General features: G+C 45.6%; 1 protein-coding gene across 2 annotated transcripts in view; it reads left to right on the top strand.

Annotated features, from left to right (window-relative positions):
* DOCK1 (dedicator of cytokinesis 1) overlaps positions 1–19,074 on the top strand; it is a 555,400-nt gene that overhangs the window by 453,654 nt on the left and 82,672 nt on the right. For both annotated transcript variants that reach the window (XM_005566736.4, XM_005566737.4), the window contains exons 32-33: positions 1,237–1,295; positions 8,367–8,515. In XM_005566736.4, the coding sequence (XP_005566793.1) occupies positions 1,237–1,295; positions 8,367–8,515 (208 nt within the window). The remainder of the gene's footprint in view (positions 1–1,236; positions 1,296–8,366; positions 8,516–19,074) is intronic.

The following is a 19,074-nucleotide window of genomic DNA, read 5'->3' on the forward strand; positions in this document are numbered from 1 at the left end:
CTCTCCCACCCACCCGGATCCAGTAGCTTTGCTGCCTGCGTGCTTTCGCCAACCACGGATGGGCCTCTCCTACTGTGGCCTCAATGCTGGGCCGTCTCCCCATCTGAGATCCACCCCCCTTAACCGAGTCTGCCTGCATCAGTGCTCACCTGGTTTAGGGCTGCGCTTAGAGCTAGCGTGTCCTGGTAGCGAGTGGCGTAGGCTCCAGTTCCTTTTCTCCGCCGGCACTGTGGGCCAAGGCGCGTGGCCTCCCACGCACCACAGCAGAGCTGCCAGGCGAGATTGATCTTCTGTGGTTGAGATGATCACTCTGGCTGTAGCCTGCTCACACCATGAGTGACAGACAGGTGCTTAGGGCACCAGAGACTTCTCTAATAAGGTGGCAGCAGGCCCAGGTTGTTGATTTACCGTCCAGGATCTTCGTCTCGAGAGCCACAGCGCGTTCGTCTATAATCAGTGCTTTCCTTCTCACATCTCCTGACACGAGGATGAGCAGAGCAAGCTCGATGACACAGCTGCTCAACTGTAATCCTGTATGATCATTTTGCAAATTATTATTTTTAATATAATCAGCTTTTTCCTTAGGCAATAAAAGAAAAAGTTAAATTGCTCACAAACTAATAAAGGTTTATCTTCTGGAGCATCAAATTCTGTTTACTCATGAAACACACACCTCCTCTGTGCGCCCTTCGGGAGGAAAATTAGCATTTATTTTCCCTGAAAAACAAAAACAGTGGAAGATTTGTTGGCATCTTTTGGTGTTAAGCCCTTCCTTACATTTAAAATGACATAGAGGAATGCAAGAACTTTGGAAGAGGTCTGCCCTGACTCTGGATTTAATTTTAACTTTGGAAAAAAACCTGTTGTGTGCAGTAGGATATTATGTGGTGTCTGCAGTGCCTAGACGCTAACAACATGCATGGAACCAAGCTCCCCCTTGGACCCAGGAGCCAAGAGACTGAAGAAAGGGAAATGCTTTCATGACTCTCCACAACTTCCCCCACGTTCCCACGGGAGGGACGATGTCGTGTACTCCTCAGTGATGAGAAAGTGAGATTCCCCCAGCTAGATCCCTCCTCCTTTGATTCCTTTTGGTGGCAAGAGAAGTTGAAGCTTTGACACTCTCTTTATTTGTCTCAGTGCTAAAAGGCTTTAACTGCACTTAAAACTAATTCCATTGCGATTTTCAGATGCTCTCTGGAGTGATTCAGTGTTTTTCTTTTCCCTGATTTCCAGGTACGGAGATATGAGGAGACAGATTGGCTTTGAAATCAGAGACATGTGGTACAACCTTGGTGAGTAGCCTGGATGTGGGAGCATGGTGAATATCTTGCATCCCTGGTGCGTCATGACACTGGCCCTGTTCATCAGTGTTGGGATGTCTTAAGATCTTAATGGCTTCTGTTCCTTGGACAGCAGTTGCTACTCTTTGTAGTAACTGTTTTCAGGATTTAAGAGATAGAAGACCAAAGGCAAGGAAAGAAAATCTCACGGGTGTGGCAAAAAGAAAAATCCGCAGAGCACCCTCTTGTGTCAGGTGGACATATGGCTTGGAGCTCCCCCCTCCCTGGCATTGCCTTCCTCCCGCAGTCGCCTCAGTTCCTTCTGTGTCAAACAGGAAGCTCATCCTGCTTTGACATTTGCCATCACCTACCATATTCAGTTTTATAGACTCTGCCTTCTGAAGGGTTAATTCACCTCCTCAAAAGCAGATCCTGTATTTAGGTACGCTGCCACCAGGTGGTGACAGCCTTACATGCTCCTGCACTCAAAGCAGTGAAGGGTCTGTGTGTATATATGAAATTAATATGATTTTATTTATAAATTAAGTAATTAAGTTTTTCCAACTAATTTTATCATGAACAGTAAGAATAAATTCACTATTAAAATTTCAACCAATGTGACATGTAATTCTTGTAGATAAGCCCCTTCAAGAAATCAGTGACTGACGATAACTTGGTATCTTCCCAGCATCTTTACAGTACCCTCAGCATCTCTACGGTACCTCTACAGTACAGAATCCGGCCTCACTCCTCCTTGAGATGAAGCTCCCTCTGGCTCCCGCCCTCAGCCCTGGGCTTGCTTTGTGCCGAGGTGTCCTAGGCCATGGGGTGCTGGTGGCCTTGCCTCGGTCCTGAGCAAAGCATCAGTTGCTTTTCTGCCCCAGGATCTCCAGGCCTCTACTTCCTTCCTTCAAATGGACACGAGAAGCCTGCATTGGCTTGTTGCGAGAAACCCTCCACTCTCCCCTCTACCTCAGAGAATCTTTTCCTACTAGAAGGAGGCAGGGGTCCGTCCGCATCACTCTGTTAGCCTCGTTGCATTAGGGTTTCACTTGTTGCACCAAGGTTGGGACAACTTAGTGCGCCCCAGCCTGCTTACTTCCCGAGCCTCTGTGAGTCCCTGCGGTGGCTGGAGAACATGGCAAGAAAGACGCGGAACCCAGCGAGCCACACTTCACTTCTAGCTCACTATTTGCTTTTGCATCTTCCTTGCCATTCTTTGGTTTGACATGAGGCCTAATTAGGTTCTCAGGAATGGAAAGCCACAGCAGATGCTCCCAGGTGAGGATGGAGAGTGGGTCAGAGTGGCCCTGTCTGCCTGTGCCCTCCCAGTACAAAGAGAACCTACACCATTGCATCCTTTCTGGGTGTCCGTCCTGGAGTCAGTGGAGGACCCCTCAAGGAAGCTCTGTGCTAGGTCTCTGCACATGACTTTGCTGCAGTAGCTCCTATGTCCAGAATCTGAGTTTGGGGTCTCAGCTGTCAAAGGGCCTGCTGATCTCTGCAACATGGTATTTACCAGGCACCATCCTGTCCTTGGCCTTCCTGCCATCCCAGGGAGGAAGGTAGGGGCTCTGGGCTCAGAGTCAAGAGAGATGATAAGTCCCACCTTGAAGTTTTCATCCTCTCCTACTCCTGCCTCCCTGTGAGGCCTAATTCACATGGCTCAGTCTTTCTGGGCTGTTAGATAAAGTGGTTGGACTGAATTTTTCAAGAGCCTTCCAATCCCAAAACTCAAGAGTTCTATGACATATATATACGATGATCTCAGTAATAAAGTGCTAAGGCTTTTAGAACAGGGAGGAGGACCATCCATGATTCATTCTAATTGATCTCTGTGTTCTTTGTTAAAATCGTGCTCTGACAGATGTATGTGTCATTTGCTCTGGCAGGCCAGATGGCAGGCCCAACACCAGGCGGGGACCCAGTGTGGTCCCAGGAGAGAGGGAGGCAGGAGAGGGCGGAGGGCTTTCACAGCAATGGCATGGAGGGGGGCTGTTCTCTCTTGGAATTCAGGGAGTCCAGGACTTTTAATAGGCACCAGCGTTCATGAAGGAGGTGATATGAGCTCCATCTGCCACAGTCGGGCTCTCAGGGCAGACCCCAGACCTCTCCTCTGGACACAGGCTCTCTCTGAGGCCATCTTTTACCCTGGCCCCTCCTAAAAGAGTGAGTCTGTTTTCTTCTATACTTCAACTCTGAAGTATAGATGGTGAGATGTCTATTTTCCCCAATTGGACACTTGCACATATACTTTCAAATGAAGGTTCTCATTCTGATGTGGCTCAATAACATTTCACATCATTTTTGATAACTAGAGACACCACCCTAGCAGAGGGTCTGATGGGTATTTACATACTGAAATGCTTCCTTCTCCCCGTACACAGCTGCAGCCACCATGTGACTCACCCTGGCCCCTGAGCACCCCCAGGATCCTCCACTGCTCTCCATGTGCCACGGTCATTGCCTAGCACCGAGGGAGCCTCTAAAACTCAGCTCGAGCCACAGCTGGCCAGAGATCACCCTGACTGATGGGTGCTCCTGCCTTTCTAGTTTTCTGGTTTGGGGTTGTTTTTGTTTTCAAGAATATTTAATGTCACCTCTGTAGTCCCTGAGATTGATCACCATTGAAAGTGGCTCCATTTCAATTTGTGCCACGTGCCACAATAACAATGAAGGAAGGAAAGGTGGGCCCAGAAATGGTGAGTTTCTCCTCGTGCCCCCTCCAAGTGCTTGAGCAGGCCCAGCCTTCTGAGGATACACTTGGGTCTGACACAAAGCACTTGGTTCTCTTGACGTTGTCTGTCATGCTCCAGATAGGCCAAGTCAAGCGACAGGAGACTTTTGATTTGAAAAAGGTTGCAGTGAAGAGAGCAAATTTCCCCCTTACTTCCTGTCAGTGGCTGATTTGAATATGGTGATTAATGCATGAGATGTGTGTTTTGCAGCTTTTTAGCCAGGAACATTGACTCTGGCCTGAGAAGCGGCCAAGACGTCAAAAGTAAACCATGACTGGCCAATTAGGGTCACGGACTTGGAAACAACAGGAAATAACAGTCAGCCACCAGAGCTGGGTTCCTTGCTGGTAAATAAATTATTTTTCAAAGTGAGGGAGATGATCGTAAAAGCACCTGCAGCCCACAGGATATTCCCCAAGCAGCCCCTCAGGATAGCTAAGGATAGCCCCACAGGGTGGCCTCAGGAGCCCAGCTCCTTCCTGCCATGATCCCAGGTGCCTGAGTGTCTTTGCCAAGGCTGTCACGCTCCAAATTTATGACAGCACATCTCAGTTTCCCAGGATGTACACAGCCTACTTTGCACGTAGTTTGTTTGTTTGTTTGTTTGTTTGTTTACTTTTTTTGTAAATGGGTGCAGGTTTGGGAACATATTGGCAGGATGATAGCACTGACTCTGCCAAGAAAATAGAAATGGAAATCAGATCTATTTATCAGCTTGCAATTAATAAACTGTCACTTGAGCAGACCTTCAGCGGAACGCTCCACGAGTCTCCTCCTTGAGTCTTTCCAATAGTATGCATGGCCCATAGAGAGGAGCATCTCAGCTCTTGCCTCCTCCATGCCCAGCCTCAGAGCAAGGATCTGGGGTCTGTTTTGCTCAATTTAATGCAAGGGCAAACGTGGCACTGCCCCATGGGACAGAGTGATGTGTTTCTTTCCCTCCCAAACCTGTCATATTTTGAGTCTGAAAGGAGAAATCAAAAGCAGGCTCTCTCTCAAAAGAAAAAAGGGGGGAAAATGTGTTTATTTACCCAGCTCCTGAGTTATTTATCAAAGCGTACTCTGTGCAGCAGCCCGCCGGAGCACCTGATCTCCTTGCCTGTGCCGCCTCGATTTACATTTTGTTTATTACATCCAGCACACTGGAGCGAGCACTAGACCCGAGCCAGCCAGAACAAATGTGCTTGGAGCAAGATCTTTATCCGCTGTGTTGGGTTTGGGATATTTTTCATGCAGGGATTCCCTTCATGGGTGTTTTTTGGTGACTGAGCAAATGGTGTTCTTTTCATTAAAACCTGTATACCGTGTGGCCTAACGGGTTTGGCTGGGTGGTGGAACTTTTTGCTCTGCCTGCTGTTGTGTATAGAGATTTTTCTGGGATGAGTCTATGTTTAATGTCCCAGATTTTTTAACACCAGTGATTGCAAAGAGATCATTTAAACACCTACAAGGAGGCTTCTGACAGGGGAGGCCCTGGCTTCGTGAGAAAACAAGATGTTGTTCCCAGGGGAAGCAGCTCCATGTTCTGTAACTAGAACAGACTCTAGGTGGGCTATGAGACTGGCAAGGACTGGAGGTAAAATATTCTCCTCATCACCTTCCTTTGTCTCAAAAGCGTGCCCTCTTTTTCTTTTAAGTCTGCACTGCAGGAGTCACCTTGGTCCTCATTGGTTCCAAACCTGAGTTCATCGTTAAATTTGAGCAAGATGTGCTCCAGGGAAAATCCATAAGACAAATATCAAAAAAAAAAAAAAAAAAAACGGTGGCTACCAGAGAACATTCCCTCCCCACTCCTGCTCGCCTTGGGGACCACTGGTTTGCGAAGAGTCAGTCCCCAGGGTTGTCAGTGTGCACAGAACTCGGTACCAGCTCCAGGCCAGCGTGTGTCTGTACTAATAAGGAGGGTAATAATCAGAGGTTAAGCTACTGTCGTTTTGGTCGCTTCTTTTTCCAATTCCTGCTTCTACAACCACTTGTTACTGCTTTCTATGTTTTTCCCAGCTTGGAACAATAAAACCTGTTGGTGACAGACAGAACTTTATGACACTGAAATTGTGGTTGATGAACAACTTGCTGTCACCATCATCTGTTTTCTGAAACATTGGCTCTGACATTTTTTAGGCATAATACACGGAAAGTTGTCACCTGAGAGATGGAATATAATAGAATTTTCAAGAGAATGCTTTGCGGCAGTTACAGGCCTTTCAGAAACATTAAGCATTTGGGAAAGTGATGAGAATCACCCAATGATAGTCTTAGTCAAATTATTAATTATGTTGTAAAAGTTAAAAATAAGATGTTAATTACATTTTATGTGCATGTCCATTGAATAAGAAGTCATTCAGTCTAATTATGAGGATTACCTATTTTCTTAAGTATAGTTATAGTAGCCACATTTGTTTAATGATTCTCTTTACAGAAATGTATATTCGCTGAATTGCAAAGAAAACTAAAGAATTTAGTTTCCTGATTGTGTAAAAATATTAATAAGATTGATTAATTTGGGATACATTGTTGGTGTTAACAAAATATCACAAATATTTTATTCAAACATTTAATGTCTTGGGCATTCTTCTGTTATATTTCGGAAATGAAATGGTTTAGTTGCAGTGGGGTGAAATGAAAACAAAATCAAGATTTCTGAAAGACAAGAGGGTCGGCTTTTAAAAGACCACCTTTTTGATAGGACCTGCCTCTGAGTTTCGTTATGTCGCCTTAACTAAGGTCCGCAGCCCCGTGTTTAGAAAGGAGTCTTCCAGGAGCTTCGTTCCGGAGGTGCAGGGTCCAGGCGGTGAAAGAAGCTTGGCAGCTGCTGTGGTTTCCGCCCGCCGCCATCGCTCTGAACTTGCCTGGTTCACTTCAAGCTCTTTAGGAGCTCACCCTGATCCTCAGAGGTGCAGCAGCCATGTACCCACAGGATATGGGGTCCCCAGCTGGGGTGGGGACAGTGGCAGCCAACCCACAGCTAGCAGGAGGAAGGGGCTGGCCACATCAGGCCCAACCACCGGCTGCTCGGCCCGGTCACCAGATTTCCCGATGGTGATCCTGGGCTAGCATCTTTCTAAGTCAGAGATAGAGGCCCAGGAAAGTACGATACCAAGATTTCCAACAAAAACCATTGAAATTAAAAACATAAATTGAGTGCTTGTGAGAAGCCAGTCTCGACTTTCTGGGAGTTTATTTTAGAATTGTAATATCTCAGCAGTGGTGGATAAAATGACAGAAAATGACAGATCACTGACCTCTCTGTTCATTTTGCAATTATAGAGGACGAATAAGGGAGTGGACAGCTCAAACAGTTTCTCTTTCAGAGAGGCGGGTAGGGTCCGAGTGCCATGCAAAGATCCTGAGACAAGCAAACAGGGAAGGAATTTGTAAAATGAGAGTCACAGCTAAGCCTTCATAATCTCAGACCCGGGTTCAAATCCTGCTCCTCCCTTTCTCTGAACAGCTCGCGGAATAGCTTTGGGAACAGCCCACTTTCCTCATCTGTTTAACAGGTTAAGAAGGTGCCCATCTCACAGGGTTACTGTGAAAATTCAGTGAGCTGATGCTTTCTCCTGAGCTTGTCATGTAAATTGTAAATGCTAGCTAATATGATCGTATTATGATTCACATTTGAAAACTTTTGAGAAACATTTTTCTCAGTTCTTTAAAAATCATATCTGGGACAAGCTAGGTGAGATGAGATACAATAAAGTTGTTCTTTACATAAGCATTTTCCTATCAAACAATAGCTCGAGAAGGTCGAATCACTGCTGTTTTTAGGGCTGCAGCCTCGGATGCCGGCGCCTTGATTTACTTTGATTGGAGTCATTTGGAATGTTGCAGAAATCACTCTCCATTATTTACAGAGGTGTCAAATGGTAAACTCATCTTCATAAGATGTGGGAGATAAAAAGGACCCAAGAGACTCTCTGCTCTCTCTCATTTGTCGGCTCCTGTTCCTGTCAGTGTGCACAGAGTTAGAGGCTGAGACTCCCCACTCGCAGCCCCTGCTCTGTTCAGAACTGGGAATCAAGCTGCGTGTGTTCTGAATCCGTGTGATAGAATCGGCTACTTGTAAAACAGTGTTTATCTTCTCTGACAGAGAAGTCATGATTACAGGCTTATATTGCGCAGCTCTTTGAATAGCTTCACTTATAAAATGTGGAATACAGGCCACTTCTTATACTAATGGCTGGGAAAGTTCAAAATCATCATCTGCAGAGAGAATTTGATGCATATTTTCAGGATCCTGCTGCTCAAAGTCACAGTGATCTGTGTTGTGTTGTTTTATCCATTTAAGCCCATTTTAGAATTCTATTTTGCTTTATTTCTGAATACTGTATTTCTTTATTCCAAGGTCAACACAAGATAAAGTTCATTCCAGAAATGGTGGGCCCAATATTAGAAATGACGTTAATTCCCGAGACGGAGCTGCGCAAAGCCACCATCCCCATCTTCTTTGATATGATGCAGTGTGAATTTCATTCGACCCGAAGCTTCCAAATGGTAAGGACATAGATGTGCAGCGAGTGGCCGGGGACATGAAGGAGACAAACCTGAAAACCTTGAAAGAAACTTGTAGACAATTCTAGAGTTAAAGGTGCCAACGTGGAAAACACATTTTCCTACAGCTTGAGACAGAAAAGGCCTGTGATTCTCCTTATTGAAGAAGCTTATCATCCCTTGCACTCAACTTTCGGAAGGATTATTCTGAATTTTTAGCTCTTACTTACTTCTTTTAATCTGGGTTTACTTACACATTCAACCCTGGATAAAAGTCTCTTGCTCCCACTTCTTGGTACGTGCTCTTGTAGAGTGTTTACTCAAAGGTCATGTGTTATATTCTCTCAGTCCGGCTGCTTATTGCAGAATTATGGTATTTTGAAAGCTAAAGTCTTTGCTTTTATTCTCTTAAGTGTGTGTCTTAAGAGACTTAAGGTCTTTTGCCTGTGTGATGAAACTGATGAAAATTCCTCTAAGAAAGTGTATATAAAGTGCTCAAAACATACTGTGCCAAACAGCATGAGGGACCAACTCTGCTGCATAACTTACGCTCAGGAAGTAACAAAATCTCCTGGATCCCAAGAAAATAAGTATATAGTGTTTATGTATTCTTGGGTTGGCACCCACACCCACACATACACAGGCACATCCCCACACACACATACACATGTGTATCCCCACACACACACATACACATGTATATCCCCCACGCACACACACATATCCACACACACATACACATACACATGCACATCCTCACACACACACACATGTATATCCCCACACACATATACACATACACATGCACACACACACACACACACACACACACACATGTGTATCCCCACACACACATACACATGTATATCCCCCATGCACACACACATATCCACACACACATACACATACACATGCACATCCTCACACACACACACATGTATATCCCCACACACATATACACATACACATGCACATACACACACACACACATACACATGTGTATCCCCACACACACATACACATGTATATCCCCCACGCACACACACATATCCACACACACATACACATACACATGCACATCCTCACACACACACATGTATATCCCCACACACATATACACATACACATGCACATCCACACACACACACACACGTGTATCCCCACACATACACATGTATATCCCCCACGCACACACACATATCCACACACACATACACATGCACATCTTCACACACACACACGTATATCCCCACACACATATACACATACACATGCACATCCACACACACACATACACATGTGTATCCCCACACACACATACACATGTATATCCCCCACGCGCACACACATATCCACACACACATACACATGCACATCCTCACACACACACACGTATATCCCCACACACATATACACATACACATGCACATCCACACACACACACATACACATGTGTATCCCCACACACACATACACATGTGTATCCCCCACGCGCACACACATATCCACACACACATACACATACACATGCACATCCTCACACACACACATACACATGTATATCCCCACACACATATACACATACACATGCACATCCACACACACACACACACGTATATCCACACACACATACATATACACATGCACATCCCCCACACACATACACATGTATATCCCCCACACACACACGTATATCCTCACACACACACACGTATATCCACACACACATACATGTACACATCCTCACACACACACACACACACATCCTCACACACACATACACATGTATATCCACACACATACACATACACATGTACATTCCCCACACACACATACACATGTATATCCACACACACACATACACATACACATGTATATCCTCACACATACACATGTATATCCCCACACACACGTATATCCCCCCACACACATGCACATCCCCACACACACACACATGTGTATCCCCACACATACATACACATGTACATCCCCCCACACACATGTATATACACATACACATAGACATCCTCACACACACATACACATATATATCCCCACACACATATACACATACACATGCACATCCCCCCACACATACATATGTATATCCCCACACACACACACGTATATCCACACACACACGTACATCCCCCCCACACACACGTATATCCACACACACATACACATACACATCCTCACACACACATGTACATCCACACACATGTACACATACACATGTACATCCACACACACACATACACATGCACATCCCCACACACATATACATGTATATACACACACACACGTATATCCCCCACACACATACACATGTATATCCACACACACACATATATCTCCACACACATGCACATACACATGCATATCCCCCCACACACATACACATGTATATACACACACACACGTATATCCCCACACACATACACATATACATGCACATCCCCACACACACATACACATGTATATCCACACACACACACGTATATCCCCACACACATACACATACTCATGCACATCCCCACACATGCACATGGTATGACTTTCTCCTTAGTGTACTAATGGTTTGGCCATGATGCTTTGCAGAAGACCTAGGAGAAGCCCAAGTGCTAGGGAGTCCTCTGAATTGAAAGATACCTTTTAAAAAGTATTATACTGGACCAGATGTGGTGGCTCACGCCTATAATCCTAGCACTTTGAGAGGCCAAGGCAGGCAGATCACTTGAGCTCAGGAGTTCGAGACCAGCCTGGGAAACATGGCAAGACTCCGTCTCTACAAAAAATACAAAAATTAGCCAGGCATGGTGGTGCACGCCTTGGTCAGGGAAATCAAGACTGCAGTGAGCTGTGATCACACCACTGCACTCCCGCCTAGGTGACAGAGCCAGACCCTGTCTCTAAATAAATACATAAAAATTAAAAATTATTATAGCAATTCAAGTCAACATACTAAGCACTTTACATAGATTTTAGAGGAATTTACAGAAAAATTCCTATAATGAAAGGAAATCAAAACTTCATCAATCAAGATAGTTTAGTGTTGGTAGGATCTAATATTAAAGGGTATATTATCCTTACCCACCTCTGCAGTTTATCATTTAAGGAAGCTTTGAGTAGTTTATAGATTTTCATTGGTCATCTTCATCATATCACACGAAGGCAGCATCCACGAAGCATGATTTTGCTCTTTCGTAGAACAGAAAAGAGAGAGACAAAACCAAAACAGTCTCCACACCGTGAGTGGAAGTTGAGTTTAGATACTGAGGGCAGGGAGACTGAGGTTCACAGGCTTAGCCAGGTATTATCTGGGTCTTCAGCAAATCACTCAGCATCTTTTAAGTCTCCAATTCAAGCTTGTAACCTTGGCATGAAATAGAATCTACCAGAAAGGCGTGTAGTGAGAATGAAATAAAATCAGACCTGTACACCCCCTAGCATGGTGCCCGGCACCGTAAAAGGTGGCTGTGGATGCTGCTGTTCTTTCAGGGCTCAAACCTCCCTTGGTCTGGGTGTTTGTGGAGTGCAGGGGGCAGCCTGCAGGGTGAGCCCCCAGTGTCTGCAGGCCCGTGGGGCCCAACGCTGCATACAAACCTGGGCGTGGCCATTTCATCGGGGTTGCTCCTGAAGCCGGGGAGGAGCGCACGGGAGATGAACAGAGTCTGACTGCTGGAGCCGTTTCCTTCAACCTTCACGTGCCCACAACTGTGCTTCCAAACCCATTGCAGAGGAGCCTAACACCTGGCTAGGGTATCATTATTTGTTTTTTGCACTTTGCTCCACTAGGCAGTTTTTTATTTTTTTGAGTCGGAGACTCACTCTGTTGTCCAGACTGGAGTGCAGTGACGCAATCTCAGCTCACTGCAAACTCCGCCTCCCGGGTTCAAGCGATTCTCCTGCCTCAACCTCTGAGTAGCTGGGACTATAGGCGTGCACCACCACGCCTGGCTAATTTTTGTATTTTTAGTAGAGACAGGGTTTCACCGTGTTGACCAGGATGGTCTCAATCTCTTGACCTCGTGATCCACCCACCTTGGCCTCCCAAAGTGCTGGGATTACAGGAGTAAGCCACCGCGCCCAGCCCTAGGCAGTTTTTTATAAGGTGACTGTTATTTTCACATTATTCTAACTGGACAGTAGGGAGGGCTTTAGTTTAACTTCCCCAGTGTAATATCAGTTGTGCTGGGATGAGTGGTGTTAGTACCTGCCTCCCTTCTTCCTTCCTTTCTCCCTCCCTTTCTTCCTTCTTTCTTCCCTTCCTTCTTTCCTTCCCTTCTCTCTTTTTTCCAAGATAGCAGAAGGTCTCCCTGTATTTATTTTTAATAATATTAAAGATAATTCGTTTTCGAAAGAACAGCTGTTTTTGTTTCTCTGGCTCACTCTCAGTCTGTGTATACACAAAGTGTTTGTATAAAGACTGTACTAATACAACATTGTAAATACTATACTTAGATTTTTTTATTAATGTTGTTTCTGTTTGCCAATATATCAAAGAGCTTTCCCTTAATTACAACATAGCAACCATGATATTAGTGATATTACTGATGGCATAAAATGAACTATCACTTTCTTGATATAACTGAGCATGTAGGTTGTTTGCAGATTTTCACTGCTGCGAATAACTGTGCAGTGAACACATTCATGCATATAGCTTGAATTTATTTTCAAAGTTTTCCCAGTATACATTCTCATAAATGTAATTACTGATTTCAAATATGTTTGTAACTTTTGATATTATTGCCAAATGGTTTGATGTTAGTACCATAAGATTTGCCCCATCTCTGTAGCGCTGGCACGATATCATGGCCCCAATTTCACTGCCAACTCGTTGGAACTACGAATTATAATTTAAATGCTTTTTCCTAGGCAGAAACTTCATCTGACTTTTTGAATTTTATATAAATCAAGCCCAAAGAAGGACTTTGTGAAAAATTGCTACTAAAGAATCAGGCTAAGGGGGAAAGTGTATTTATATAGATAAATGTCACTAGCACAGAAAACTAAGATCAAAAGTATTTAAAATATCATTCCATTTGTCACTTTTTAAGCAGTCTTTGGGTCAAAATAAGGTTAAGAGCAGTTAGAATAAAGATGAATAAGAGTTTGGTTTCTGAATTGTTCCCCTTTTCCCTCACATTCTTTTGTCTCATGGCTGCCTTGTGGTAGGTTTAAAAAATCTTACAATAGTCTTCTGAGGAAGTGGTTCATTTTCTCCAATTTGCAGGGGCCCCAGGTTTGCTAGGAAATGGTCTGAAGTTAAGGAGAGCCACAGAATTTGTGCCACCATTTTAAACACTGTCTTCCCATTGGGCTTCACACTCCACCCAGCGTCAGGAAACATCTTTCCAGAAAACCAAACTGTTTTTGAGTAATACCATGAAACAGGTGGTATATTTAGTTCCATCTCATAAACACCAGACTATTTCACAGGCATGAAACATGCCATGCTTGGATGTATGTAAATCCAAGCATAAGCGTGAAGACACAGATTCACCCACAAGAAGGACCCACCAAGCGTGGTCAGCTCCCTGAACTGTTGGTTCAGAGTCACCTGTTTTATGTCTGTTGTCATCTGCTTGAACCTCTGCAGACAAGGGATAGCGTACATTAAAGATCTTTAACATGAAGGCAGAAAAACTAACTCATGTTTTAGAAAAATCTCTCTTGGATGTGAATCTGCTTCTGTGATTGGGAAAAGATCAGTTTTCTTCTGTTTGATGTGCCCAGCTCAGCTTCCCAGCTGGAATGCCCCAAGCTTGCAGCGTCGTCCCCTTTTCTGCCAGTCTCCTTGTCACTGGGTTTTCCGGCTGTGGGTCGTGCTGGCCTGGCCTTTGCTTGCTCCCCTGGCCTCCGTAGGGTCGTTTGTGAAGCTTCATCAATCCTCCCTCTGTCTCGTCTGCAGCCTCCATCCTCTTTGCACAGTCACCATTGCACTAGGCCAGGATTATTCCTGGGCCACGGCGTTTGTCTCTTGACTTACTCTATCTACGTTTTCTAAGTCGTTTCTGCCCCCAGTTCCACTCGTCCCTCAGCTGGTCTTCTGAAGCACAAGGGATGGCACCTATTCTTTGTTGGTGATGTGGGCGAATGTGTAGAGTGGGCATGTGTGTGGCGCATTGGTGCAGGGCTGGTCCCACCTGCTTCTCCATCCATGAGCTTCTGGGCTGGGGATGGTCGGCTGCTGCCTGACTCCTCTGCCACAAGCCCAGTTACCTCACCTTATTAGTCACCTCAGCAAGGGCTTAAGTTGCCTCCACTTTAATAGCAGATGTGCAAACCCTACTGGAGTGGGGGGGAAGACATTAGGGGGTTTGTTTTTACAACACTTTAGTGTTTTGAACCCATGATAGAGCTTACTTTTTAAAGGTTGCTATGTCTTTTGGAGTGGAGCTGTTAATGTGCTACTGTTTGTGAAGTATGAAATAATATGTATGTCCAGGTTGTATTTTACTCTTACAATTGGAGTAGAGAGGAGACCTGCTGGATTCAGAAGAAAAACCTGCTATTTTACTCAAGATTAAACTGCACCAAACCATTACTGGAATTTTAAAAGCATGTGTTACAAATGGGCTTTTCTAACATTGCCTGGAGTTTCCGCTCTCGTGCTCGCTCTTCAGCCGCAGCAGAGGGCATCTCATTAGAACGTTCTTTCCCTTACACCTCCTCAAGAGCCTGCTGATTTCCTGTCTCCACTTGTGCAAGAAAGAGCACAAATTTCCCTTCAGAATAGACTCAGCCTCGCCCTTATCCTGCTTCTCCAGGGTCCATGTGTTGAGGGGGCTCTCTTGGCGGCAGGTTGGGGTGACATGGAGTTATCCTTTCGTGGGCCATGTCCTCCTTGTGGCCTGGGACACTCTGTCCAGAGCTGCAGTGAGTGCCTTAGGTCAGCTTGACAGCACTCGCTCTGGGGAGGTGGCGATGAAGCTCCACGAAAGGCTCCAGGCTGAAGGTCCCTGATGCTAGTGGAAGCCCCCTGTGAAGGGCCGTGCTGGGCAGGGGCTGGGCCAGACAGAAGCCTGTGAGATGGGAGGCCCCCAGATGTGCACAGTGGCCGTGAATTCTTCTTAGAAATCCCTCCTACCTTCAAAGTCGTATGTTTCACTGTGGGCTGGGTCCACAGCCATAGAGCTCCAGTCCACTGACAGAAAGGCGCTCCCAGCGACTGGACGCTGCGTGACGCTCTAGCAGTCTCACACCTCTCTCCCATCCCAGCCCTGTTTGTGTACGGCCAGGAGGCTGCTGCCTGTGGAGGGATTTCTTTTCCTCCTAGTGCTTGTAGTGTGGATACTGCAGGCCGAGGGAGGTGGGGATACATGTGGGAAGCCCCAGTGGATGCCTACTGTAGCCATGCCCCTGAGGTGGCCCCCAGCCCTGTGGCCGCTGTCATCAGCCATTCCCTACATCACTGGGCACTCTTGTGCCACTTCCCTGCCCTGTCCATACTCAAGGCCACTGTGGACATCTGGGGCCTCCTAGGCATCTGTCTGTCCAAGTTCCTGCCAGAACATGGCCCTTCACAGGGGAAGTTCCATTAGCATCAGAGACCTTCCGTCTGGAGGCTTTGGCAGAGCTTCATCACCACCTCCCCACAGCCAGCTCTGTCAAGCTGACCTAAGGCACTCACTGCAGCTCCTCAGCAAAAACCCATTTCTCATCTCTTCTGCCTCTTTTGTCTCTGAGTGCTCCAGCTGCCTGTGGTCATCCTGGCTCTTCCAGCACTTTCTGTGAATCTTTTTATGATCCGGATGCCCCAGCCATTCTCCTGACTCATTCCTCCACTGCTGCTTCTTTCTGTCCTGGTGCCTAAGGGCACATTCTCTGCCCCCTTTCCTTACAGCTGGCCAACTCCTCAAGACACCACCACAGCTGTGGTCATCCCACCCCCTCGCCCTGTCCCCACCCGAGTCCAGAGAGTAGCATGTTTACCCCTAGACTCAGGACTCCAGGAATCTCCACTTGTTTGAAAGGAGAGATCCTCCTTGGTAAGATTTCGGAACTGAGAAGCTGGCAGGGGAGATATGGAGAGGCACTGGGGTCTTCATGTCCCTTATCCCACCCACCTGGACGAGCCTGCCCGTGGTCACAGGAGATGAGCCCGCCCCTGGCCTTAAGCTGACTCTCCCTACCTCACCAAGAACCCTGCCCTGCCATGGACCACACTCCAAGTCTCACCCTCATACTGGATTTTGCTTCATAATAAAAAGCATACTTTTAAATTCCCTCCTGGCATCTTTTTAAAGAATTCCATTTGTTATGCCTTTGGAAAATACAGAACTAACAGCTGAGAATTGCAGCAAATGACCATGTGGGCCATAGACCATTAATAAAAATGGAATGGAAAAAGCTGCCCAGCAAAAATAATATTTTCAATCATGGAGCTATTTTCTGTCATCTTGGTGAGGCTCAGTAAAATGCTCCACAACTTCCAGAAATTCCCATTTAGTCCTAACAGTATTAGAACATGAGTAATCTTCATGTCATCAGTGTTGCCAGGCTCCTGTTTGAATAATCTCTTCACGCTGCCCGTGCCGGTAACCAGAAGCCAGTAATTGAATAGCCGGGTGAATGTCGTCGGCTTCTGCCACTTGGTGGAAAGGCCAATGTATTTTCCACTGTAATATGAATGTGAATGAGTTTGGTAGCAATTTTGTCTTGTTTATTCTTTAATTCATTGGGATTTTATTTGTTGGTTTGTTTATTTTTGCTTTCGATGTCAAAATAATTCTTGCCTAAAGAGGAAATACGGCACAAGAGGCTTCTGTTTCATTGAATCCAGACCCAAAGATGCTCTGAGAGGCCATGGAAACCAATATCGTTGACTCCAGGAGCAGTGACTATATTGAATTCCATTCTTAAAAGCCCTCCAGCAAAGAGATTCTCAAACTTCCATAATCCCCTTTAACCAAATTAAACAGGACTAATTTTGAGGCCATGTTCCCAGACTCCACTGGAATTGCATGCAGCCCTAAAGTCACTCTGATCTGTGTCGTGTAGATGTAAGGAGCCGCTGCACCTGTCACAGGCATCAGCAAGGTGTCATGTATGCGATGGACAGCTCCCAGCCAGGCAGCTCCACATGAGTGGCGCTGGGTCCTCCAGGCTCATGAGTGTTTCACAAGAGCTCCAAGGTCAGCAAGCCCCCTGCTTGGTGGACGTAGGAGGATGTGGAGGTTTTTGAATGTGGGATGAAGTGCCACTGATTAATTAAGTGTGTAATTAAGTTTTCGGAGCAGTTAGGCAAGAAGAATGCTCTATATATAAAGATATGAATGTGTCTGAGCACAGGAGCTCAAGGCTGAGTGAACTCAGTCCTGAGTTCCACCCAGATGCAGTCCAGCAACTTTCTCCCGCCCACCTCCTCCTGCACATCCTCAAGGGGTAAGGTGTGGTTGTGCAGTTTCATCAGATTGGCGCCATTCCGGGGAGAGAAGGCAGAGGGAGTCTGATTCCTTGGTGCCCTCTGAAACCAGGAGGTGGTCCAACACCATGCCCCTGCCTGCAGTATCTTCTGAGCATTTTTTCTTTAAATACAGGAGAAACTAGAGCACTCTGGGCAAACAGCAGCATTGTACTAAGGTTTATTTGTAAAGGGTCAAATAAGCCCTTCTGCTAATGTACTTAGCAGACCATGTCCATAGATTTCAGATTTCACCCAGCTCTTGAGGACCTCGGAGCCCTCCGTCAAGGTGGTGAGTGATCTGTGCAAACCTTTCCACCCTGGCGCAGCCTCCTGCTGCACTCCCACAGAACCCTGGAGCTCTTCTATTATGTAAAGCGTGGTCCTGGCTGGCTGGCAAGTGCAGGCTGATTTTAGACATTACAGACGTATAAAATTATAAATGCATTAGTAAGAATAGTAAATCTCACCCAAAACAAAAATTATGCATTCCAAACCACATATAATTGGCTTTTGGATTAGCACTACTGGGATCCTTCTCTCCATGATCTTTCAGATAGGTGCCATAGCCTATGGTTAACTGTGGCAGTGAGTGGCAAAAGCAGTGGTTCCTTTTCAAGTTAATTGAATTAACAAGATGTCAATACCGCTTTGAGCTCAGCCCCCTGATTCCATCACGTTCAATTTAACAGCAACTTTCCGAAAGGCCTTCTGTCCATAAGTGTTCTCTTGTTTCATGTTCTCAGAGGGCCGCTGGTATCAGACGCTTAGAGACTCTCTGTTCAGTGTTTTAAGTTGGACACCCTGTGAATATTTTTGTAGCAATATTAGTGATTCAGAAAAGAGAAGAAAATATAATGGTTTTGCTTATTATGTGAGTGAGCCTCTGCCACCTTTTGAGCAACGCAGGAAACCCTTGCTAATTTTATCCCAGCCACAGAGAACCTTGTTGCAAATCAGCAGACAATGTGCATTTACGAGGAAGATAATAAGCATGATTTTTATAAAACCAGCTCTGCTCTATCAGCAAGTGTACTGTCTCCAATTTAGTGGGACAGGATCATTTCATTCTGATTATAGTAACAGTTCACAGCACACTAGCGAATCAATTCGAGTGTGTTCTGTAAAAATTAACGAGGATCCTAGAATTGGA

This window comes from Macaca fascicularis, chromosome 9 (assembly GCF_037993035.2).
Source record: "Macaca fascicularis isolate 582-1 chromosome 9, T2T-MFA8v1.1".
Classification (NCBI taxonomy): Eukaryota; Metazoa; Chordata; class Mammalia; order Primates; family Cercopithecidae; genus Macaca; species Macaca fascicularis.